This window comes from Anas acuta, chromosome 2 (assembly GCF_963932015.1).
Source record: "Anas acuta chromosome 2, bAnaAcu1.1, whole genome shotgun sequence".
Classification (NCBI taxonomy): Eukaryota; Metazoa; Chordata; class Aves; order Anseriformes; family Anatidae; genus Anas; species Anas acuta.
In genome coordinates this window covers 125,349,793-125,375,788 of record NC_088980.1, presented here as the reverse complement: position 1 = coordinate 125,375,788, position 25,996 = coordinate 125,349,793, and the positions used below count along the sequence as shown (strand labels likewise).

At 40.2% G+C, this 25,996-nt stretch overlaps 1 protein-coding gene across 2 annotated transcripts; it reads right to left on the bottom strand.

The window, feature by feature from the left end:
- RDH10 (retinol dehydrogenase 10) lies at positions 1-25,767 on the bottom strand. 2 transcript variants are annotated; one of them, XM_068672098.1, is made up of 6 exons: positions 25,264-25,767; positions 24,718-24,950; positions 5,216-5,314; positions 3,781-3,926; positions 3,296-3,427; positions 1-1,401 (listed from the first exon to the last, which is right to left on the bottom strand). In XM_068672098.1, exons 1-6 carry the CDS (start codon positions 25,547-25,549, stop codon positions 1,278-1,280), a joined length of 1,020 nt encoding a protein of 339 aa, XP_068528199.1. In that variant the 5' UTR covers positions 25,550-25,767; the 3' UTR covers positions 1-1,277. The 2 variants fall into 2 exon arrangements, with proteins under 2 accessions (XP_068528199.1, XP_068528200.1); XM_068672099.1 differs by having other exon boundaries at positions 24,718-24,947.
- Positions 25,768-25,996: the final 229 nt, after the last annotated feature.

Sequence of the window (25,996 nt, the reverse complement as noted above, 5' to 3'; positions counted from 1 at the left end):
TTTAAGGAAAAGGTGGCTCACTTTAATAACCACAGGCATTGGTCACTATTTAACAAGACATTCTAAAAAAGTAATCACAAATTGTCCAATAGTAGTTTACAAGTGGATGGTATACATTAAGATACAGAGGTAGAAGTTCACTTTTACAATGCTTCACTAATACAGATTACCAAATTCAAGGCACAAAATTGTTCGCTTTACAAAAAATACTGTAAAAATGTCATTTGCTGTTCTACAATGTGAGTACAACTCAAAAAAATCTTTACACCCTTCTATACTCCACATGTAAAGTTGCATCAGGCGTTATTCTATTCTTCCTTTGTTAATAGTTGGCATATGACCAGCAGTTACATAAACAGTTTGTATCTCAGCTGAGTTGCTTTGTCTTTTAGGCACAAGTCCAGTTATAGAAACTTAATACAACAGCTTCCTCAGGGGGTGGGAAAACTCTGTCAGAAGTATGAAGAAGTAGGAAGAAAAGAAATGTATAATCCATAACAACACATTGGATTCTGACATATGCAGAGGGAAACAGGAGAGCATATTTCAAATCAAGCAACTTGAAAAAAGTCAGTTTAAATCACTGACTGAACTCCTAGAAAGCCAGATGCCCAGTACAGGTTCGCTCAGAGTATTTCTGAGACATTCACTTGCCTTTGAATCGGCAGAGATTTACAAATTTATTTTTATCTTTGTTTAAATAGAACACACACAATTGCTACAAAAGAGAATTACACCACAATTTGGCCATGTGTCCTTTAGAGAGCTTGGGATAATATAGGAAGAGATGCATTCAGAAACCGAGAAACCGTCCTTGAATTTGCTAAAAGGTCATAAGTAGTAGCTTAAATCTCAAGATTTCCCTCCCTTCCCAAATACCACAGGGAAAAATGAACAGCTTCTGAAACATTGCATCTTCTAGTTGTAGACAGCTCTTATAAACCTTGGCAGGCTGAGGAAGAGATATCACACAGTGCATCCCTACAAGTAGTAGTATGACTAGTTTACTGTACATACAGTGATATTCTAAAGGACAATGGTGGCAGCTACATTGTAAATTCACTTTACCTATCACATTTTCCAAGTACTCTAGTCAGTTTTATTTACAGTATATTTAAAAAAAGAGATTTTTAGAGTTCAATACACAGGTTTAGGACCCAAGAGAATGCCACAGTAAGATGTTGACATTTGCATCTCATAGATGCAAGTGTGCTTCACAATTTACTTATGTAACATTATCATATTCACCTATAAATCTTAGTCCATCCAAACCAGTGTTAAATTCCATTTTTTGCTTCATTGTTGTTTGTAGCCTGTTTCCTTTGAGCAATGAAAGGGTACATACACTTGTCTGCTCCCAAAAACCGATACATGCATACAACTGCTTCAAAGGGCAGAATACTGCAAAAGAGAAGTTATAGAATTGTTAGAAGACAGTATAAAACAAAACCTCCAAGTATTATGTACTTGGTCTTCTTAAAAGCACCATAATAGCTATTGTGGGGGCTTCCTAAGAGTCTTAAAGGATTTTTATTTGCCAGGAATACTTACTAAGAAAGCTGAAATTCTAGAGAGTCTGAGCCATAGAGGCAGGCAGAAAGGAAGAAGCAGCTATTTATTCACATGGCTCCAGACTGTATGTTCTGCTGCTTCTTTGCAGGCTTGTTTTAAAGAGATGGGGGCAATTGCACCACAGAAAGCCTATTAAAACCAAAGTTTCTGCTCAAAGCAGCATCAACAGAAGTCACCAGGCATTTAGGAAACTCTTTACTTTGGGATTAGTATCAGTTAATGCAATTCTTTGGTTATCAGGTTATCAGATGTCTAACAAGTTTTACACGTGTTCTAAACTCAATCATCCATCCTCAAAGAGAGGTCTGAAGCAAAGAAAGCAATTTCCTTTTTGCCCCCTACAGATAAAATTCCAAGAGTACATGATGAATACCTGGCTATGGACCCTCCCCTCTTTCCTCCATCCACAAAATACTCCTTTTATTTTAAGGGTGTTACTCAGGAGCTCTAGTGAAGGACTAAGATGGGCTTTCCTCAGCCCCTGGAAACAGTGACAGACACTCAATTCAGTGGAAAGCAACACACAGAATTCTAGGCATTAGGAGAAAGAATCACTGAAGTAGATGTCGCTGGTACAGGTGTCTTCCCTGGCAGTAGTACTGCTTGTGCAGTAGCCACTGGAGGGCCTTTGATCTAAATGCTGCTGCCTGGGGCATGGATTATGCAGGAACTTTGATCTCCCTGTTGGAAGCTAAAGTGTTGAATGCAAGACAACCCAAAGGGCCTTTGATGTCACTGCTGCTGCAGGAGGCACTGCTTGTAGCACTGAAGTACCCTCTGAGCATCTGGCTAAAGAAGCTAGCTCTTAAAGACAGTAATAGTGATCTCAATTCACTGACAGAAGGGACACATATATACTCTCTTCCAGGAAAGATGTGAGCAGTCAAGGGCTCTAGTCTTTGGTGATCGTGTCCACCAGGAGGGACTTAAAGCAGAGGAGAACAACTGCTTTGTGAGTAGAATAAAAATCACCAGGACACTCAGTTTCAAACATCCCTTGCAGAAGGCCAGTAAGACAACACTAAATTTTAAAGGTTCCTCCTACACACTAAAGATTAAAAAAACAACAGAACAAACAAAAAATAAAACACCAAAACAGAAACAGAAAAACCTGTACAGTTGTGAAACTGTTTTCTCTAAACTAGTAAATTATGTTGAAACAGTGGAATTGAGCCAACTCCCGTATTACCCTGAATCATTGAAATGGAAGCCTAGTTAAAGATTAAGCGGAGTTCCCATCCAAAACCTGTACTGTGTTAGGACAAAGGAGATAATTCCATTAATTATCCTTTCCTACAGCTCTGCAAATTGGTTCTGAATGTGCAGATTTGCAGCTTGTCTACCATATCACTGTAAGTCCTAAGAGATCTGCAGGCAGGGCTACAGGATCCTTTACTGTAAGCTTCCTCATTCCTAAAGAGGAGTCCACAAAATGGAAGAAAAGTCTGTTGAGGAGAAAAGAAATCTAAGGAGGATGGAAGATAGCAGAAAGGCAAAGCCAGGACAAATAATAATACATAAGATCTCAGTTTTATGGAGCTTTCCGTTAAAGAAACCTACAGTTGTGCAAGCCAAGAAAGAAACAGGAATTATGACAAAAGAGCACCTATGGCCACCCCTATGTGGGTAGGAGGGCATTTATATCTAGAAAGTGGACATGCTCACATATTCCACTAGCATTCTGTTGCTTGTATTACCAACAAACTGGCATTTTAGATATTACCTTTTCATGAAGGTGACCATATACATTAGGCGAGGCGTGCAAATCATCGGCTGGTCTGTAAGGATAGCTCTCATAGCCTGCTTCACACAGTATTCTGGCTTCAAGGGCGGAAGGAAAGGCTCGATTTCTTTTCTGAAATATTTGATTAAGATTGATTAAGAATATATGTAAAGGACTGCCAACCTTAGAGAAGCCCATTAACGCACTTTTTTTTGGAATGCCTCAACAACGTCAAAGGCTTCAACTTTTGTGTTCACTATTCAGTTAAAACAACTTGCCAAAAGGCAAAACTTGTGCTAAGAACAACAGGACAAAAGAAAATCATTGAATTCAGAAGTCTTTTTCTGGAGTTGGGATTACAGATTCCATTAACATATATCAAAACAGACAATATTTATTTTAATATTCTTATGGTAACAAAGTTAAATTACCTTCAAGTATATTTTGCAACACTACATACACGGGAAAAAAATTTTTACACTCACCTGATCCTGCACCCCCTGAACATTCCTGTATCAACAAGATAAGGGCAGACTAAAGTTGTTTTGATTCCGTCCTTTTCAGCAGCCTTCAATTCATGGCTCAAAGACTCGTGAAAACCTACAGCTCCAAATTTGCTGGCACAATAATCCTGTGTTGGCAATGATTGAGGCAAAAAAAGGCAACTTAAAAAGGACAGATATGAATCGTGTTTAAAGCCAAAACATATTTGATGTGATTCTGCACAGATTTACAAAGCAACAACAAAAGACACCCACTGAATATAGCATAACAAACTCATTTATCACTTCACTTTTAAGGCAATTAGCACAGAACTATGAAAGCAGGAAAGCTGAATGTAGGAGGAGATTATCTGGGATTCAAGTCTTTGAATCAGGCAGGCTCATATGGCAAGTTGCTCTGATTACCAGTTTGCTTAATATTAAATGCTGGAACAAAGGACTAAGAAACTAAATACTACCTAGTGTCAGATTTGAAGAAGCTTGGATATTTGGCAGGGCATAGGTGTAGAAATCTAAAATGCTTTATTTTTTGTTAGTTCAACAGGAGGTATAATGGAGATTTGAGTGTATATGCTTAATTTTCAGAAAATTTTATAGCTTGCTTATCTCATAAAAGTAATAAAAACTGAAGAGACAGCAGTAACATTTAATTTTCAGTTGGATGTGTCCACCTCTGCTGGTCATCACACCCCCAGTCTAGGAAATTCTTTCAAGAATTCTCAAGACAACAAATACTCTAAAAAAGCTTTTATTTACACCAGCTTAATTCATTTCTATTAAGAAATACAGCAGGTTAAGATCCTGGATTGAGCCTAAGCCATATGCAAAGAAGCCTACGTCTATCTTATGGGGTAATATGACTGTCATTCCATTAGACTCTTTAACTTGTTTTCACTAATTGAATACTTTTTGTTCCCATTTGCATTTGTGCTAATGACCCCAAATGCAAGCTAATATGCTCTAATCCTTACTTAGTTTTATGTATCACACAGATTACAGAAACCGTTGTCCTCAAATGGCTGCTAGCAACTAGATGACCTAACACATAACTTGGAGCCTAGTGAAGCAGGTGATCCATATGTTCTGGAAGGAAGGCAGGCAGCCGTTTCCTCACAGAAACAGGAAACAAGAAACATTATTTTTTAAAATCCTTGCCTTTGCCTTCAGGCTTAGCACTACAGTTCTTGGCAGGAATAGGTAGGTGGACACCTTTCAGGTTACTAAAAATCACCAGGTTGTTCAAAGATTATTCAGCATTCTGAAGTCCTTAGCTGTCCTAGGCTTTCATTGGGCACTGTAGATCCCACATACAAGGAGCTGTTTGGTGATGTGGTAGTGAGCATCATAACTCCCAAATATCTTTGGAAGATCTGACTTTATTTTATGCTGCTAACACCAAATAAATAGTCTAACAAACCTCCACTCCAGCAGTACTGAACAGTCCCAAGGAACTTGCAACCGTCACGATGTGCCCATGATTCATTTCCAGCATCTTGGGAAGGAATGCTTTAGTTGTCTATGAAATAAAAAACAAAACAAAGAAACACCATGAACATACTACATTAGCTACAGGTGTTCAAAACCTTTATCTCAGTTTGTTATCAAGAATTTAGAAGATCACTGTACAGGTTTTGAACTTGTAAATTTTTCAAAAATACCAAGAGTATCTACAGCATGTTTGTGAATTCAAACAGCAAGGATTATACCTTCAGAAATCCTAAGGTTGAAGGATCAATTGGGCTCAGACATGTTTATTTTTCTGCAAGAGACTAGTTATCAGAAGAGATAATTTGCCCCTAAAATGGAAGTCACATTTTTTTAAAGACAGAAAAAGGAATGCAAACTGTTTAATTACACCATCCAGTACATCTATGTTAAGATCAGTGCCAATTACAGGTTCTAATTATTGACAGCATGTTTTGTCAGTTAGATATGCTTGGTATTAACCACTTACCAACTTTTACAATAAAGAAGTAGTTACATTTTCCAATAAAGAAGTACTGGAGACAGAGGTTTTGCTGATGTTACCTTTTCCACATAAAATACACTAAAGATGTAATAGTTTAAACCGCTTTCCATCTTTGTTAGTATCCATAAGCATTGCTCTCACTAAAACTAGATGGACACTTCTATTATTAATTCCATATTTTAAAAGGGTTTCAAAGATAAAACAAAATCAAGTGTCAAGATGAAGTTATGAATGATTTTAACCACCAATCTTTATGCTTTGATTATCTCAAAGTTTGTTTTAGTTTAAACAACCAAATCAGAGCTAACACCTTTAAAAAATTAAGTGATAAATTGAAGGCAGTTGCTAGAAGATCACCTTTCTTAGAATACCTAGCTGTCATCTGTTTTCTGAAGCTGACTCAATCCTTTCTTTTTTTTTTTTTTTTTAAAATACCAAACAGAGCAACATAGATGCTAGAAAACAATTCAGTAGTAAAATCATTTGGTTAGTTACGATTTACTTTGGCTTGTAGATTATCAGCATACTACACTAGATTACTTTTAATCTGCCAAAGAACTTCAAACAATGCTTGTTAATCACAAATGTGCCTAGTTAATAAATCTCGTGGCAGAGCTATTATTCTAACTCTCTCGGAACCACAAATGCTTCGTCCTTCCAGAAACCAGGCCTTCCCATCTAATTTGGATCCAAACCCAAAGCAGGCAAATGCCCCTGAAGTATTTGCTGCTTGCTTAATTGTTGGTCTGAATCGTGTCAGCTGCATTGTTAAAAAGACGTGCAAGCTACAGCTGAATCCATCTAATTCCATTCTTATGCTGTCTGCATTTTCCAATCACAGACGTCAGGACAGTTTTGCTCTAATGATTTTCACATGTTCTTGTACAACGTTTTTGCCTGCAGGTGTTAAATGACTAATCCAGACCTCCTAACACCACACAAAAGACTGTTTTCACTGGACAGCTGGCAGATGATAGAAGATTAACAGACCTCCTGACTCCTTGCCTTTTCTACTGTTGATTCATATAACTCCTAGATTCTGTCATAACCGCATAATGAAGCTAATTATAAAAAATAATCTGAGAGCAAACCGCCTTGCATTTGTTTCTTTCCTCGTGGCAGGGATCATTAAACCTCTTATACAGAGCCTTGGAAAAGAATTTAGTTCACTTGTTAAACTAATCTGTGCCAGGCACACAAAGTTTCAGCCTCTCTTCCCGGGTTGCGTGGCAACACAGCTTAGCCATCCCGGGGCAGCACAGCCTGAAAAAGGTAAGAGCAAAGAGGCAAAACTTCGCTTTGCTCAACTTTTACAGCACGTCGTTCCTCTGCAGCCTGCGTTACACCCCCCGACGCCGACCAGCCTACGTTGGCCCAGATCTTCTGCACCATCCTCATTAGAGAGCCGTGCTCCCAGCTCAGTCCTGCTAACAATTTACTCCCCTCCAGAGCATTAGTCAGCTCCCTGGGCAGTTTCCACTTACGTCTCAGTTATCTGTCCACATCGCATTGGAATGACTGATTGCCACCCCACACTGCCAGAAAGCTTGATAATGCAGGCTGAAGCTCTGCCTGCAAAGCACAGGAAGCACAGAAAGGATGGGCCGCTTGCCTTGGAGTTTGTCTCTTTAGAAGGTGGGGGGGAGAAAGAAGGAAAAGCAGCAGTAACAGTTTTTTTTCCCCACCACTTCCAAAGCACAGATCATTGTTTTCTTCCATTAAACAAACAGCAGGGAAGTGCAAGAAACTTCTTTGGGCTGCTTTTCTATCATCTTCACTATAACACTGCCTTTATTCCTTCTCCCCTCTTTTTTTTTTTTTGGAGGGAGGGAGGGAGGGAAATATGTTGTTCTATAACTGTGCCCATAAATACTTGTACTTACCTATGGCTAAAGATGACCAGAACTTTCACAGGCATAGATATAGACATGGGAAATAATCAAAACAACTGCAGAACAGTAAATCTCAGGAAGCATACACTTAACTGTGCAACGCTCCTTCAAGGGAGCATAATGATTACAAAGCCTGCGTTTTCAGAGGTTGTGACTAAAGTCACCCGTTTTCAGTCAAGAGCAAACTGGCACATGACGAATGAACTCTGTTAAGGACCTTTGGGGTGATGTCCTCAGAACCAAATAACTTCCAGCAGCAGAACTATGGTCACTTCATGCAACTCATCTCTTCAGAGGCTCTTTACAGCTGCAAAGGAAAAAACGCAGCCACTCTGCTCTGCGGACAATTAGCAATTCATGGAAATTTTCGCATGAAACCTCTGTGTTCTGAAACAGCCCATTCAGAGCAGGGCCCTGTACTTTGTCATGGGACATTATCCTGCTAATCCAGTTAAAACCTGAAGCTAAGGCAGCCTATAAAGATAGTTGCACTATCTTACGTACAAAACTTAGCAGCCAACTATGAACGTCTCAGCTAAATGGATGACAGAGAAAGTCTTTGCTGCCATCCTCCAGCCATCTGCTACAGCTGGGAGCCAGTACTTAAAAAACAAGCGCTGTAAGAGGCAGACACACCCTATCGGGGGACACATTTCCAGTCTCAGAGTAAAGGCTTGCCCACTGCTCCTCCCAGCCTCCTCTGGCTGGGAAAAACAATCCCAAAGTGAAGTTATTCTCTTTCGTGGTATAAGCAATCCCCAAATAAATCAGTGTTCTTACTGAGCTCCTGGCACAGCCCCCTTCCTTGATCAAAGCAGCTTCCTCCATACTCTGGTCCCCAGTTTTTCTGCCTGTTACATAAACCAGACCAACCTAGTTTCTTGTCTCTAGTTTCTTTCAGCTACAGCTACATCTGCCTACCAGACCTGGAGTCTTCTGCGTGCTTGCTGTGCTGCTCAGAAACTAGTTAAGAGTTCGACTGGTTCAGGGGCAAGATGCCTCCTGGGTGGCCTTCCCATCTGGCGTTTGTCTGAACAGGTAGCACGGCCCACATTAGTCTTCCGAGGTGATGCATGGACCTGCTAATCCTCCACAGAAAAAAAGTATTATAAGATGCCAAGCAAGAAATGTGGTATTGTCCATGGCATTAAAGGTCATGAACCAGGCCCCAGAATAATTCAAATCGACTCAAGTGATTTAATCAAGCTATCTGCCTTTGGGTTTGATCCCTTAATTTTGGTTTTACCTCTCACAGCTGCAGAGGAAGACATTTAACTAAAACATTTAAGTACTTAAAGTCAGTACATAGGTCTTTTATTAATGACAAACGTCACACACTTTTTAACACTGAGAAGAAACCAGTGAGTATAGTAAATGAAAGGAATTGTGAAGGATCAGGAAGGATACGAGTGTTTAACATCAAGAAACTGAAGTTAAGCATCCTCTTTATTCAGAATTAGCTTTTTATCTCCCCCCCCCACACATAAAAAAAATAAGCATGGTACAAATATGTCATTTCTAACCCGTGTTTCAGGTTAGATAAAGCAGGTAGGTTGGATAGACAGGACATATGAAGCAGTTCTGAATAGAGAGCAGAGCTATTTTTTTTGAGGTCTGATCTTTAAGTTTTATGGAGCCTAAAGACCAATTCCAAACTTTCTAAGCAATTTCCTCCATGCCTCTGAATATACCAGTAAGAACAAACAGTTCCCAGTAGCTGTAACCAAACGTATTTCATATGCACACAGCTTTAATGACTTATTTCTCAGAAGTGTGAAACTGAACAAGCGTTTACATGTCACTTCATAGCTTTCATAATCTGTTCTCAACATTTTGGTTTACGGCAAATTAACTTCTAACAGTCTAGCACTTCTTCCCTCCCCTTCCCCAAATTCTTCCATTCCATTCTTAATGAAACAAAACTCAAAAGATTGTGCAACACAAAGAACAGCACAGCTGCAATGTCAAGACAAATTAGTCTAAACACAGCAAATGAGAATATGAAGAAATACTGTGTTTGGGAAAGTGATTTTTTTAATTAAATTTTGGAGTAATTATTCTTCAAGTAGAAAGCAAGCATCCACAGAAAACAATGTTAGATGTAATGCAGCTCAAGACAATGAATTCTGAATGCAGAAAGCACACCAAAGTGGAAAAGTACATGCTGCCTCATGTTTAGAGACTTGTCTTTATATCAAAGACACAAACAAAGCAGGTACCAACACGTAAGGTCCTTTAAGTTTCTATTTTTCAATATAGTAATTTTTTTTCACACTTTCTGCCTTCTGTCAATGCCCAACAGCCATTTTAAACTATTTTGATGGCATAAACAAGCTGCTTTACTCTAAAGCAGAAATTCCTTTATGCTAAAAGAATAGCTCGTTTTCCATATGGCTCCTTCATGTAGGGTGGATGGAGCACAGTTGTTTTTCAGGGGCTGATCAAAAGAGCTGAGATTTTACATCACTGTTATTCCACAAGAGTGGCACGCTGCTATACCAGATATGACATTTCCCCCCAAGCCAAAGCTGTTCGTGACTGCCAGAACAGCCAGATGCATAAACATGTAGAAGGGTGCAACATTTGGGTAACTGCATTGTTTTATCTTCATGAGGCAAAATTGGTGTGATTAGTCAAGGACTCATCCAGAAAGCTCTGGTTAAACCTGGAACTAAGGTACCAGAAATCATAACGGCCTGATGCCACGCGTGTTGGCTAATGCCATGATAGTATTATCACAAAACAATGGAGTCAGTGACAAGAAAATGGTGTTCCAGTTTTTGTCTAAAATGCACGTTACATCCTCTTTCTACCCCACATGGACATTCACTTTCCCTTTCTTCCTATTCCTCACGGATCACAGCAGGACACTGCAGGTTCTCCACGTTGGACAGTGCACAGTCGCTCACTCCACCACGTACCAAAATTCAGAGATTGCACATGCCTTGACTTCCCTTTCCATGCCTCTGACTGGGAAGTTAGGCACAAAAGTCTGACAAAAGAACACTTCTAACTTTTCCACATACTGGCTGTGCAGCCTAACCCTTAAAGGAGTAGAATAGCACTAATGCACTCCTGCATGTTAGAAAAACAAGAGAGAGGTGCCTGAAAGGCAGAAAAAAAACACGGCAAGCTTATCGGTAAATATACTAAAGTTATTTTCAGCTACAGTCACACAGCTCATCTTATTTCAGAAGATAACCACTTTAAATACGTTTTAAAAACCCTGGGTAAAACTTCGTTTACAGGATTACAGCAAAAGTCACTGCCAAATACTTTTAGAAGAGGTCTTGAAAGTATACCCTAGAACTGTGTAGCTCTCAAAGGAGAATTTAATCGCGCTAGAGGTTATAACGTCCAAAATGCCTTCTCAGACACCAAAGCATGCCATTACAAGCCTGGATTTAACTGTTTATTCTCCTTTCAGTTTTTTATTTGGTTCCAATGAAAACTGAGCATAATAATTGGACATTTGCACTATCATCTCAGTTACTTTTTCCGTATTATCTGCAGAACCTTCTTAAATTTAATTATACAAGCACCTCCGAAATACGTGTTTAACGTGAGATTAGTAACTGTGCCAAGAATACATTCAAATACCAAGTACTGTGTTGGTCACTAGAGAGACTGCACAGCACACTGGACAGGGCTCTGTCAATAAAATGCTGAATACAGAAGGTAGACAGAAGTCTACAACTACTATTGACCTTGCTAAGGTAAGGGACCAAAATTGTGCCTTGACGTAAAAATGTCTCGGCTGGCTGTTTTCAAGAAGGGCTGGGATGCGTCTGGATAATTAATCACTGTCTAGGTAAATATTTAAATAGCTGTGGAAATTAGTACTATTTTTGATCTTCAGTTTCTATCCTCAAGAAGCTGTAATGAAAAATAGGCCAGAATTATTCAGTTTTCATAAAGTAATTAATTAAATAAAGAAAGCCATGCATTTCTCTGGATTGTTCATGGGTCTACCCAGATTCTTCTGTAGTAAAAAGGATCAAGAGGTACATATGACTTCTGCAAGCCAAGCTTCCAGAGACAGCTGTAGTAAAAGCATGAAAACAAACTACTCAAGGATTGCCCTCAAGTGTGCCTTGAACAGGTCTTGCGTTCAAAACAAAAAGCTAGAGCTTCCAATATTTCATTTTGAAAGGAGTCCCTTAGTTATATAGCTCCTGGCAGGCAATACAACCTTCAATTTCTCACTAAAGCTTTGCTTGTCCTTCACATAAAAACCCACTGTTTTGGGGCCATGGGGATTCCTTTAATATTGAACTGCTACAGCAGTTAATGCTTAACATACATACAGAGTAATAACGTTCCAGTTGCCTTGCAACCAGAAGCTCATGAAAGAACAAGATAGACTTAAACAGAAGTCTATAACGATGACAAGTAACAAGGAAGCAAAGCCACACACGCGCACACACCAATACTTCATATGCCCTACATTTGCAGATAGACTGAAACTACAGATAAGATCTATCCAGGTTAAGAGGTGAAGGTAACAAAATAAAGTAAATACCCCGAAGAACTAAGTCACAATGAAAGGCAACACCAGTTAATTTAAAACTGTATTTGATTTACAAAGAAATAAGCATCTTTTTACCTCCCTCCACCTCTGCGTGAAATACTGCTTTGAAGTACATGGAGTCTTCACTTAGTAAAAACATAAGCTATTATTTGAATCACTTGTTTGGTTTTTAATTCATTATTAATTCATGTCAGTAATTAATGTTCCTGTTCTCTCCTCCCTCATGACTGATCCATACACACAAAATCCCCTGCTTCTCAAGAGACGTACTTAGCCAGCTGAGAAGCACTGAAGTTGTACAAAAGTAGGTTAAACTTTATTTATTGAAGTTTATAAGTAGGTTACATCTGTCATGCCATTTGCTAAAGAAAAAGTATGTTACAGACAAAATTTACATTTCTACATTGCTTAGCATTTGTAGTATTTACGGTCCAATTATAAAATTTCTTGAATTTTCAGTAATAATGGCTACCATTGTTTCCTGGGAATGTTTCAGTTATTGTAGTGGTTCCTCTTACACTGAGTAAACTCGTGCTGAGTGTATCAGAAGAAAGCTGAAACTGAATTAAGTACTTTTCCTTAACCAGAACTTAGTGCCACAAAGCTGTTTACAATGCGTAGACAGTAAAGATAAGATAAGTAATGCTATTCCAAAAAAAAAGAAAAAAAAAGGCACAGGAAACTAATACCACTAGTTATCTCCCAAACATTAATCATTGTTTTCCACTCTTTACTACCAGAACTAATTACGCCATGCCTACGGCAACTGAACCTAGCCTGGCTAAATTGTCTTTTGTATAGTTTGTTAACAGGGCTTAGCTGAAAAAGGGTTGTGTCTACAGAGAGCGGAATATGAAAAGTGGTTAGGAAAGGACATTGCAACAGAAACTTTTGGGACTACTGCCTTATCATGTCACCACATTGTCTCCCCCTCCCCTTTCGTTTAAGGCCTTCATTTCCTGTGATCCTACCTCAAATTGTGCAACTAGGACTAGAGCAGCAAACAGCTTTGTTCTTCCCCTCCTCTGAAGTGCAGGTAAGTACTCAAACATGCTACCTAAATAATACAATTCCTGCTGCAGAAACTTTCTGCTTGAGAGTCAAGATGGAAAAGGTATCATTACCTAAGGCTTATGGTGATCTAGTGCTTATCAAACTCCCGGTTGTCTCACATAAAGCCTTTTGTTCATTCACCATCACAGCAACGCTACTGATTTTGAGTGCACCTTTACCTAGGGCAGGGATGTAAGTACATGTACCACAGCTACAAGTAATCCTGATTTCTCCTTAAGAATATTTCACTTTTGTTTAGAGAGGCCACTGGTCTATATGCTTTCTGGGCATGAAGAAGTTCAGGCATTCAAACTGAACTGCCCTTGTTAATTCTATAACAGCAAATGGAAATTTGAGCATTTGTGGCACTGGTAAGCAGTGCCCACCTTTCAGATCCTAAAATCTTTCTTGTGTTCTCTCCTCCTGCTAAGAAACAGATTGTAGATTTAGATTTTCAAGCTTTTAAAATTATTTCCAGCCGCAGATGTCAGATCCGTCCTAAAAAGTGTCCTTCTAGTGATCCTTCTAATGAGTCTATGTCACCAATAATTCTTGTGGAAGCGTCTAGCTACCTTTAATGGACATGATTTTATATATACTACCATATGTGCACATAAACTTACCTGCTTAGATCCGCACTTGGCAGATAGCAGCTTGTATAACTTCACATACATGCATCACTACATATCATTATTTAAATCACTGATTATATATTTAGGGCTCTTCTCTCCACTTTTTGTAAATCTTTGATTTCATGTGGCTACGAAACATGGAGCACCTTCTCTGCTCAAGTCAGCTCCCTATTCAACAGACCATTTCTCTGCCTCTTGCAGATGAAAAAGTTCATAAGCCATCCGAGACTTTGCATTCTTCATCTCTATGTTAAGTGCAAGTTTATAAACAAAAAATCTCAGCTAGGATGTTTGGAAAGGATGCTGATTCCTATGTCACTTCTCTCCTGTATTTGCCCAATACAGAGTTTTGACTGTAATAAATTATCCTGCTCTGTCTGAAATAGTGCCTGTTCTACTTCCACTCCTTCCCCTTAGCTCTTAAGACCTTTCAGATGGAAAGAGAGAGTCCAATGAGGCAGTGCAGAGCTCAGACAGTACAGTCATATTAGATTCACAAAAGCTAGCAATGAGCAGGGGGAAAGACAGTGTATTTGCTTAAGCAGTGCAGAAGAACCAAACATAAGTTGCCAATGGCGTTTATTGTGTACTTCAAATGTCAAACTAAAATTTAAAGGCAGAGAAGGATTAGTAGTAGGTTAGATACCATGCTAAGTGGGCTGTTGGAGGCTCAGCTATGTGTTTAGTCTGCCTTGTGTTGCAAAACAAGCATGATACAAGCCTAGTCTGAAGTGGGACTTGGGAATAAATGCATACAAGCAGACTTCTCTAGCCAGCACAAATTTAAGGCATAACCAAGCATGAGAACAGAAGGTTTCAGACAAAGTAATCATGCTCAAAAGCTCAACTCCTCCCTCCTGCCCAAAGATATCTTATTAGGCGAGCTGATGTTTATTCTCTACAAACATCTCATTATACCCTCAGACTATCACAGCTACCAAACCACAATTACCATTCAATTTAAAGCAAGTACTATACAGTTGGCAGCAGCCACTGCAAAGTAACATGCAGCTTAAAGAAAGCAAATCCTTCTTGGATCATGTCAGCATTCAAGCTTTCCATATACTCAAGATTAATGCAGACCTCCAAACACCACTGTGACAGCCCAAGTACACTCCTGATAGTTAAGGGACTTAAGTTACAATCCCAATAGGCAGCCCTTCCAACCTCGTATTCTTCCACAGGCAGATCTGTCAAGTAAAGAAGACCTAATTTGCATTTATTCAAACGTCAAATTTGGACTTACTTTAGAGTTTGCTCATCAAGCGAAATAAAAAGTTAACAGTTGGCCAATCCTTCCCGCAGAAGTTGGTTTTAAGTCCTGTTGAAGTCAAGTGACTAGAAATTCTACTTTGTTTATATACTGACAAATGGCCGAGTCAAAGGATTTGTGGTGTTTCAGAGCAATGTTGACATTAGTGTAACAAACACGTTAGTCCCTCACCTTCATTAGCACAAGTTTGTAGCAAATGTCCAACCATTTGGAGAGAAGTTATTTATTGCCAGCTATTTGATAATCTTGACAAAAAAATGAAAACATGCCTCTATGAGTCAGTGAAAAATCCACATAAATTCATGTTAGCACAAGTATTAGATAAGAGCTCAGAATATTCTGTTCAGTGAACAAGAACACAATCCAACTTCCAAATACACATTTTTCTCCAGCTTGCCATAAGCTTAGTCATCTTCTGGAATATTTAGTAAAGCTTAGTATTTTAGTCTGCATGTTTCCAAGGAATTACTAGAGAACAGTACTGTCAGAACTACTTATGGAAAATATGAAGTCATCACTCATGTTTTACAATTTATGTAACAGGCGTTTCAAGAAGTGGCTAAACAGAAAAAAATTGTCTCGAATTTTACAGACACCTTAAGGCAGTACCTCCACAGTTCTGCTATCACTAAGCAGTATCTGCACGCATATATAGGCTGAGTCACTTCACTCATTCTTCCCAACGCGGTAACTAAGTCATTGTTTCAAATCAATTACTTTATGAAAGGGAAAGTGATTATGCCATAACAATATCTCGTAAGAGGAACAAGATTAGAAGGAGAGCTTCCCTCTTCACTTAATAGTCTTACTTATTGGCACCAGAAAAATAAAGAAGCATTTACAATGGAATTAAAATTTAGCTTTAAAGTGTGTTTAGGAACCAGTGAGACCCTACTAGAAGGCTCTAACTTACTGTGAAGTAACTCACTGAATGAGTAACACTTTTAAAACATACAGAGCTAGGAGGTTTTTAAAATACAGAGAGTGGAAACACTTCTCCCTACTATCCCAAAAAAAGGGTTTGGGAAAAAAAAAAAAAGTCTTAGCAGGTAAATTTTTGCTTCATAAGCCAATAAATGCTACAAAGATGAAAACTGCAGCTAATGCAGTAACGGAAACAGTGGCTAATACAGCTTCCAAAAATTCCGCTTGCACAGGCATTATACAAAACACCAGCAAACTACTCACTTTCTGAGGGAGTAGATACTCACTTTCTAAGCAGAGATTTACTTCCTTTCTTCACCTTTCCCTGGAAACTAAGCTCATTTTCCACAAGCTGAAACACAGCTATGGCCTGTTTTTCCCACACTGAAACAGTAATAGCACAACTGATTTCCAGAGTAGACAAACAGTGCAGGAGGCATAGAGATCATTGCTTTCTATGGTACGCAACAGCAATGACAGTATCAGTGCAAAGCAATAAGCTAGAGCTGTTAGCACAACAGAAAACTAACCTACCTGCATCTAAGGGTTTTTAATAGTAATTAAAATAGTGCTCTCTCTCTAGAAACCAAGGCGTAACATTCAGACTTATGATGGTGACAGATTTACTATAGCTTGGAAACATTAATGCCTATTTAAATATTTTAAACCTGTAAATCCTATCTGTTCTAGAAAATCTCTTTAAGAATGAGGTTTCATTAGACAGCTGTAGAGATCCTGTCCACTGCCACACAATTTTATTCTGTTCCTCCCCACCCTTTCCCTAACACCTAATGAGGTGATTCTAGTCTTGAAACAGAAATACTAATCAGTTTAACCAAGCAAACAAATAGCTTTCCCCTGCACCCTCTAGACAGGTTAGCAAGCTGAACTGGCTCACCCAAGGATCAGATGAATACCAAAACCAGTGCAAGGTAAGATGAAGATTTAAGGGATGGTCCCATGTGTCAGCTTGCCACCACTAAGCTCCCTTGAAGTTTCATCATAAATCAACACAAATTTTGGACAAGTTACAAGCATATGCTCAAGTGCTTTTACAAACTAATGCTGTGAGGGGAGTGCTTGAGAAGCTGTCACGCAAGTTCAAACAGATGGCAGAAGTGACCAGGGCACATTTAGGTGCAGAATTCAACAGCCAAACAAACTTGAATTTCAAAAGGCTCACGCCACGGCACTCACCTCTGCTCCACAGCTGTTCCTGCATTCCTTGGCCTATAACGCCCTCCCCTCCCAATCGTGATAACTCACTTGTGTCAAGTGTTAATTTGACCGGCATATAAATCATTATCCTAATACAATTATTTACAAGAACAAAGTGCTCATTCAGAAGTTTTAAGCACCGATGTAAATCTCTTCCCCATTTGTGGCATATCTTCTTTCAAACTAAACCCTCAGGAAGAGAGATTCTACCAGTCTATGCCCATTCATTGACACTGTAACTTTATTTTGAGAGACTTTTTCTCTTTCCTTTAATGAGCAGGCTAAGACCACCACAGGTATGAGCACATAGCATCGTATACAATTCACCAGCTTCTCTATGCAGAAAGACTTGGACCATTTTTCACAAAAGACAGACAGGTCTCAATAACTCAATTTTACTGTTAATAGCCAGAAAACCCTGAAGGCTGGGGAGCATGGTTTATCAAATAAATGAGCGCTGTAGAAAGATTTAGTATTACAGATGCATAACAAAGGCTCCCCCTCAAACAAACAAACAAAAATCCACCAAAACAAAACAAAAAACACAGAAGTGAAATCAAAGCATGAGAAGCATTGGGAAACAATAACACTTTCCAGCTGATAAAGATAAAAGTAGAGAAGATTTTAAAAGTGTGGTGCTAAAAATGGCAGGGATGGCGCTAGAAAACACAACATTCATCTTTCCTCGACCTGTCTAGCCAGGGTAACTGATGACACTCGGAACTACCAAAAAGGATTGCTAACCCACACAGTTCATTTAAGACAGGGCTGAGGCAATGATGAAAAGACTGGGTTAGCAAGACACTTAGGCACATCATAATTAAGATTGCTTTTCTCTATATTTGAGCACACAAATCCATCTGTCTTCTGGAAGTGTGCTATAGTCACTTGGTTATTACAGAAAGGTAATAATGTACTAAGATCTCATTAACATTAGCTGCTTTTTGTAAAATTAAAGATGCTCTTTGCAGATAGAGGACTCTGTAACTTTAAAATCTTTTGTACCTGATCACCCCATTGCTGTCCTATTCTGCACAAGACAAGGAAGACACACACATCATCTTTTATACTGGGTATTTTTTGGAACAGCGAAGAGGCACCTCTCCGCTTCTAAACTAGGTTAGGCACCATCATGGCAAACATTACTGCTCCATTCAAGGTTTCCCACCTCCCCAAACTCTTCACATGCACCACTATAATATCAGATCAAAGTCAGTGCAGAGGTTTTTGCTTATTCAGCTGACTTAACTCATTCTGTAAGAAGGAGGAATTTAATCACCACACTGATCGCTCACCCAGGACTGTTTCTTCAGAGCAGATTAGCAATCCTGAAAGCACTGATACGCTTTGCTGACAAGTCTCTAACCCTCAGAAAAAGGCACAGGAGACAAGTTGTGAGATTATCCCAAGTACCTGACGTCTGGCAAGCTATATTGCACTTCCATCTTTATTTTATAAGACTGTAGAATTGAAAGCCACTAATAATTGACTAATACTTTGAATACATCTCAAATAGTTTAAGTCTTGGCATGTTCTCTCATGTCTCCCCTTAATTGGACTTTCACATTGCTTTTCTGTGAAATATATTACTGCTTTCATCTAAACTCTGCAACCTTCAGCAAGTTAAGCACCTGGAAGTAACTGGCTGACCGCATGGCACGCTACTGGCACAGGCACTCACCTACGGGCAACAAACAATCCAAAGGTTGCAATGTGAGAATCTTTATTTCCTGTTGTTTGAGTCCAAGTTCCACGCACCTTTCAAACGATGCAGCAAATTCATTTCCAAAGTGTGACTGAGCACAGCCACCACAAGAGCTCGGTGTAATTGAAGCAGTTGAGGGAAGACCTGCTGAACGGTCATTTCAGATTTGTGTCTGATTTTTGTCCCAGGTTCACTTTACACCATTACAGGGAAGAGAAATACATGAATTCAACTGCTGCTTGAACAGAGGTCTGTGTTCTCTACCATGCAAGTAAGATTGCCTAGCACAGAACGTGTTTGTATGAAAGCTGATGTTGTAATACATTCAAAGAATCTTTGATACACTACCCTTATGGAAGTGTTGGTAATTCAACAAAATTCAAGAGCTCTATAAGCTGTTTCATTCAGACTCCTTGACGTGCGTCTACTCATTTACCATCAAGATACTATCGACAATGGAAAGCCATGTCTGAAAAGGCTCAGTAGACTTCAGGGAGTACACTTCAGTAATTTGTGGAACAGCTACAGCTCAGCTGACAGCACTCTGGATTTTCAATTGTCTGTGCTTGAGTTCACACGATTCCCACAGATGGCAAACTACGGGTTGTTTTTTCACTGCATGACTTAAGACCAACCTACCTATCCATCCCAACGTGCTTAATTATGCTTGCTGACTCTGCAGATGACTACACTGTCTGAAGACTCATTTTTATCCTTACTTGTGTCTACTCTGGAAGCGATGTAAAATCCTTCCCAAATATTACATATCGAGGTGCCTGAATCAGATGTGCTTTTTTTGTTGTTTTTTCCAAAAGGATCAGAAAAATGCAAAGCCTTCAGTAAAACTAGCTCATTTTTTGAAAATGATCACTATAATATGAATGTGGCTACAAGGCTGAATTACAGATGTGATATACAGGTAATCAATTATTATAAAGCAGAAGATTTCAAGTTGGTAACAACTGTGCTTGTCTACCAGGAACGTGTCCATAAGATACATCTATGAGGAAAGCTCCAAGCCAGTTTCATGCCAACTGAAGTTTCAGAAATATTATTTCCACACATTTTATTTTCTAAAACTTAAGTATGTTGCTACATAAGAACAGAAAATGTAGTTTTCTAGAGCATGAATCTGGAAGACGGTATTTTCCTCAACTGATAAAAAATTTCCTTGAGAAATAAACCCAAGAACATATGAATTACAGAACCATGCTGAAGCTGCAAGTTGTAAGTACGGCCAATACCCGTTTCCATAGGGAAGACAGACTGCTTTTGGTTCATATTTGTTACCCAGCATGCTACCACATCATATGAAACACATGTGCTGTCTAGGGTAATTTACTGGTGGCATGTAATTGGAATCATTTTGCAAGGGAAGAGTTAGTTTTGATGACACTTTTTGGATCACATACACATGGTTTGGCTTGAACTTGATCCAACTCATTTTTCAAAGAATAAAAAAAAAGTCAAGAAAACTCAAGCTTCGTAAGTAAACTTATGCTTCTTTGGATGCGTTACAATGAAATTAAAACAAATTAAAGCAGCTAATTCAACTCAACCGAAATGCTAAGTACAGCTAGCTGGCATGTTAGTAGAGTACTGTGTGTACCTTTGATCGTAAACACTAGAATTCTCAAAATGAACACAAACCAAACTGCTGTGCCAATGGTCTACAAATGATTTGTCCTGGTTTAGTTTCAGATAGCAACTTGATCTAATTGTCTCTTCTACAGAAGTGACAGCATGCACACAATGTGCAACATTTCCACATTTAAGCTGAAGAAAAACTACACATATAAGGGAGATTTATTGAAGACCAGGGAACTTGGAGAGGTTAGAACACCACTACTTACGGAATAAGCCACTTATTTTTCCAAGGTTTTAGCAAGTCTTTCAGTCTAATTAGACTACAGTAGTTGCATGAATATGTATTTGATTTAGTTAATCCTTCAACTTCCATTAACTTTTTCTTTCCAAGGTACATTTAAATTCAGGGGATTACATAGTCCAAAATATCTGAGTTATTTTAGCAATATTCCCCTTTTTACTCAGTATTTATCTCTTCCTGTTATCAGCGTTAGACTGCCAAAGAGACTTTTTACATCCCTGCAAAGATAAATTTATAGGCATAACTTCAAGAATAGAGTAGTTTGTAAGTGAATGAGCAGCACTCAGAGTAAGGCAGCAGTACACAAGTCTGGGCCGTAGTCTTTCACTATGCTTTTTTTTTTTTTTTTTTTTTTTAATATGACAGAGCTAGAGCTAAATGCTTTTGCTTCCCCCTTTTGGTAAGTTGAAGAGAACTCATCCAGCAAGATTGCTTCACAATGAGAATTTTAGAGGCTTCACATGACAGGGAAACACAGAAGTGATACCACTGTTCTCTCAGAGCTGGATACTAAAGATCTGCTGTACAGAAGGACCTTCATATCACTGACCTCAGTGGTGCCTGACTTGCATTGCCTTGCCCCTAATCCCCCACCATGAGCCCCTATTCAACATTTGACTCTAGAAGAATTTCCCAAGAACTATGCTGATATATAATATTAATATCTACTTATTCAGCAGTAGCTTTAAAACCTTATATTCAGGAAGAATAATAGGTACAAAATCTCAATCTGTTCTGAAGTAATTTGTACAATAGCTTTTCTGTTCTGTGATCTATAACACAGTAGAGTTGGTACTTCACTTTAAAGCTTTATTGCAAAACCGTAAGAACATAAGAACAAACAAGTATTTCTATTTTTTTTTTTGCTTAAAATTCATTAAGCAACAATTTAATCTTGAACTAACTTAACACTCAACATTTTTTTTTAGATCTGGATTCTGACATACAGGAAGAGAACTCTGTGGTCTGCAGAAGTTCAGTTCCAGTAATTGACAAGTGCAGCCAAGTAACTTACTATTCTCACAACAGACTGGCAGGAAAGATACTGTTACATTACAGCTACAGTTTTATGCATCTGCAAATTATAGTATAAACCAGAGCTGGCTTGTTTCAAACTGAGAATGGATTTTGTCCCTGTGTTTTCAATATCAGAAGCATTTGAGTTATCACAGCATGAAATAACAGGTTTTTAATACTGCAATGGATTTTATGCTGTGGAAATTGCTACATGATGCAGTGGCGACATGTTTATACAGAACACACATAGGAAGGCTTACACAAATCATGGATGTCAGCAAAATGGAAAGCATCTGTTTAGGCTGTGGCATGCTGCTAAAGCTCTCCTTACTGCCAGTTTGGGATATGGTACGCAGCCCAGTCAGAGTCCCCATAGCAAGCCAGTGGGACTTTTGTCTTGCTGCCTGCTGCAGAGGTTGGGCAGCCTTTGGATCATAGCTGGTAACACTGAACAAATTTGGTTCACCTGCTCTCTGCACGGAGAGCAGGCAACCAGCCTCATTTCAGAGAGTTCAGGGAGGACAACACCATAGTCCCATTTGCCATTTTTAATACAGAAGCACATGGAGGCTTGATAAGTGATCAAGGAAAAAAATCCTGTATTATACAGGAGAAGAAAAACAAGATCCAGGAAGCACAGACACTGAAATACAGAGCAATGTTACATGGAAGATCCTTGTCTTTATGAAATCCATTTACAGCTTTTTGGATGAAACACCCTCCAAGAATAGTTAAAAGTCTACATAATACTCCAGAGCATTCACTTTGCTTTTGGACCACCAGTTTAGCTGACACGGAAAAGTCTAGCTGCATAAGACTTCACACATCTAGACACATTGTTTTATTTAAGTCAGCATTGACTTGCAAAAAAAAAAAAAAATTGGCTTCAAATCAGCTGATTCAGATGATACCTTATGAATTAAGTTTTTTTTTTTTTTTTTTTAAATAGAAGTCCACCCACTGTTGGTCAAGCCAACCTTTTCTGGGATCAGGAAGGGGAAGACTAGGAAAAAAGCTTTGTAGCAGCAAGAAAATAAATAAAAGGAAAAAGCAAAGCAGGACACAGGATCTGCAGGAAGCATACGTATGAACAGATCCTCAAGTAAATATAAAGGGTGTTGACTGCTCCTTAGAAGCTTATGCCAAGACATGAATTTTCACAGTTCAGATCTAACCATACCTTTTTGGATTTAAAAAAAATTAAAGTCACTTTACACTAACATTTAGAGATGAATTAAACTTATGGAAAAACAATCACAGTGATCCTAGACTAAGTTTAGTTTTATATTACTGTAAAAAGACAGAACACACAGGGTGCTTTATAAAGGTCTCTGAAACAATGTTATAAATAAGTGTATGACTTCGGCCTGAAGGAAGAACAGCTGGAAAATTTAGGATCCTCCCATATTTTAATTCATGGTGATGTCATAATTTAGAGTTCTTGGAAACTTTGTCAATTCTGCTTTTAAACCACATCAATAACAGTCATTAAATCTAGTGTACATCTCTGTTTGCTTAAGCATCAGCTTAACTTTTATAAAGGGGAACATGCAGAACTTTTAGCTGTTGTAGGAAGTCCTATGAGCATTTTCATCACTTTCCAAATTGCCTTAAAACATACTTTAAGGTTTAGGAGTTTCTAAACACAATCTCATGTGCATTGAAGTTTAAGCATTCTCTCAGCAATGCTTTACAATACATTGGAAAAAGACTGCTCTGCCATTAAGTGTTTCACAGAACAGATTTGAAGGGGGCTCCTTTAGGGTTATGAAACAGCTTGAAGCCTCCACATTAGAAACTCAGGTCTGATAGGTCCGTCTAAGTTTTGAAGATGAGGAATTATACAGAATTTTATTATCAAAAAGGTAAGAACAGACAAGAAAGCTCAAGTTGAAGTATATTTCAGATTGCCTAATCCTTTGATTGTTATGCAAGTGTATTTCATAACCTTATTTGAAGGACCAAAGAACAGTTCTAATACTAACAATAGGCTCGATCTGACAGCTAATGCTAACCCAAGTGTGCATTGTGCCCTCCTTCGACATAGTAATTTATATAACTCCACACTACAGTGAGCTTAAAAATAAAACACACATGAAAACAGGACTTAGGGAGATAAGAAGAATGAGATCAGATAACTTCTCCTTAATTAGTAACTGCTACTTACAAAGACAGTATCACCTCAGAATCCACTTTAAAGGTTTCTCTTACTTCCACTGGCAGCCCCAGGATAGAGCTATGAGGACAAATACGCAGAATTCCTGAAAGAGTGTTCTTGGCTTGATTTCTTGAGAGATCTTTTGCCTTTCCTCTCAGCCTTCAAAAGGAAGGGTTTGCCTCCAAGGCAATTTAAGCAAGATTTCCAACAGATTTTTTAATAAGTATTTTTTTTCCAGAAGTGTTTAAGTTCACTACTGTAACCATTATTAAAACAGCATTTTAAAGCTGCTAACGTACTAGTATAAAGCTACAGGAGGAGGGGAGTGAAGTCATTCATTAACAGTAGCAACCTTTAAGCAGATTCAGAGGTTACGGTTGCAAAAGACTTCATGCCCAGGACTACATTAGAGGGCATGAGATTTTAAACTCCAGATTCTAGGAGGACATTGTTGATTTAGGGCTATTTATTAATAACTGTAATACCCACCATTCCTGCTAGACAGAAAGTTAAATTAAAGAATAAGAAACCTGCAAAGTAGCCAGCTTGCAGATTAAAGGGAACAAGTGCAAAACCCAAGAAGACAGGAGTTAGGCAACAACAGTTAATTTCCTAAAATTAAGTGACAAAAAGGGCAGCATAAACAAGTTTATAGTTACCCAGAAGTGTGCGTGACAGTTGACCATCATGGTCCTCTCGATAAGCTCATCGGGACACTCCAGGAGATGGTGCCCGGAGACCACGCCGGCGTTGTTAACCAGGACGGACACCTCGCCAACCTCTTTGCGGACCCTCTCCGCTGTCGAGTAGACATTTTCTCTCTTGCCCACATCGCAGGTGTACGTGTAAACCTGCAAGCCGCAATGGGGCAGCGCATCTTTTTCTCCATCTACTAAGGAACACAGACAAGAGAACAACAGGAGCCTTACTTGGGTTCCAAGAGGCGAACTGAGAGTTGAGCGGAAAGCGCGAGCCGGCTTCCATCGGGCTCAATAAACTTGGGCACAGCGGTGCCACGGGGAAGAACGAAGAACTCAGAGTTTTGCTGTCGCTGCCAGGTCTGAAGGACGCTCCGTGCCCTCCTGGAGCTGCCCCATGCCCGGGGGGGACCCTCGGGCACGGCGGCTGCGGGAAGGGGAAGGAAAGGGGAAGGGAAGGGGCACAGGTGAGCTGCGGGGGACACCGTGGGGGACCCCCCCGCTTACCTTTGGGTGCGCTGGCGGCCTCGGCGAGCTCGCGGTAGATGTGCCGCACCATGCCCGCCGTCTCCTCGTTGCTCTGCGTGTTGATGTCCCACAGCACCAGCAGCGCCCGGCGCCGGGCGAACTCGAGGGCGAAGAGGCGGCCCAGGCCGCTGCCCGCCCCGGTGATGAGGCACACCTGCCCGGCCACGCTCTTCTCCTTGGGCCGCACCAGCCACTTGGCGGCGGCCAGCACGAAAGCCCAGAGCACCCGGAAGGTCACCACGAAGAGCTCCAGCAGGATGTTCATGCTGCCGGCCCCGAGCCCCCGCCGCGCGGCTCCGACACCCGGGGCCGCCCCCGCCTGCGATCAGGAGCCCGGCACGGCACGGGACGAGGCGCCCCGCACGGAGCCCGGCACCGCCGCCCCGGCCCCGCACAGCCAGCCCGGGGAACGAGCCCCAGCACGGCTCCGGCCGCCCGCCCCGACCGCCCGCGGCCCCGCTGCTGGCAGTGAGCATCTTGCTCGCTCGGCGCCCTATATAGGGCGGGCCGGGCGGGCGGGAGGGCTCCTCCTCCCCGGCTCCCCGGCCCTCCCCCGAGCCGCTCCGCCTTCCCGGGACCCCCACACCCCCGCCCAGCCCAGCCCAGCCCAGCCCAGCCCAGCCCCGCCGCTCGGGGGCCGGCGGCTGCGAGGCGGAGCCGGTGTCCCCCTCCCACCCCCCACCCCTCGGGGACTACATGTCCCGGCGTGCAC

Coding starts and splice junctions, on each gene's coding strand:
- RDH10 (XM_068672098.1), bottom strand. CDS start 25,549: ATGAACATCCTGCTGGAGCTCTTCGTGGTGACCTTCCGGGTGCTCTGG. Junction 24,951..25,263: donor GGCCGCCAGCGCACCCAAAG/GTAAGCGGGGGG, acceptor TGTGTTCCTTAG/TAGATGGAGAAAAAGATGCG. Junction 3,927..5,215: donor TCAGTACTGCTGGAGTGGAG/GTTTGTTAGACT, acceptor TTGCCAACACAG/GATTATTGTGCCAGCAAATT.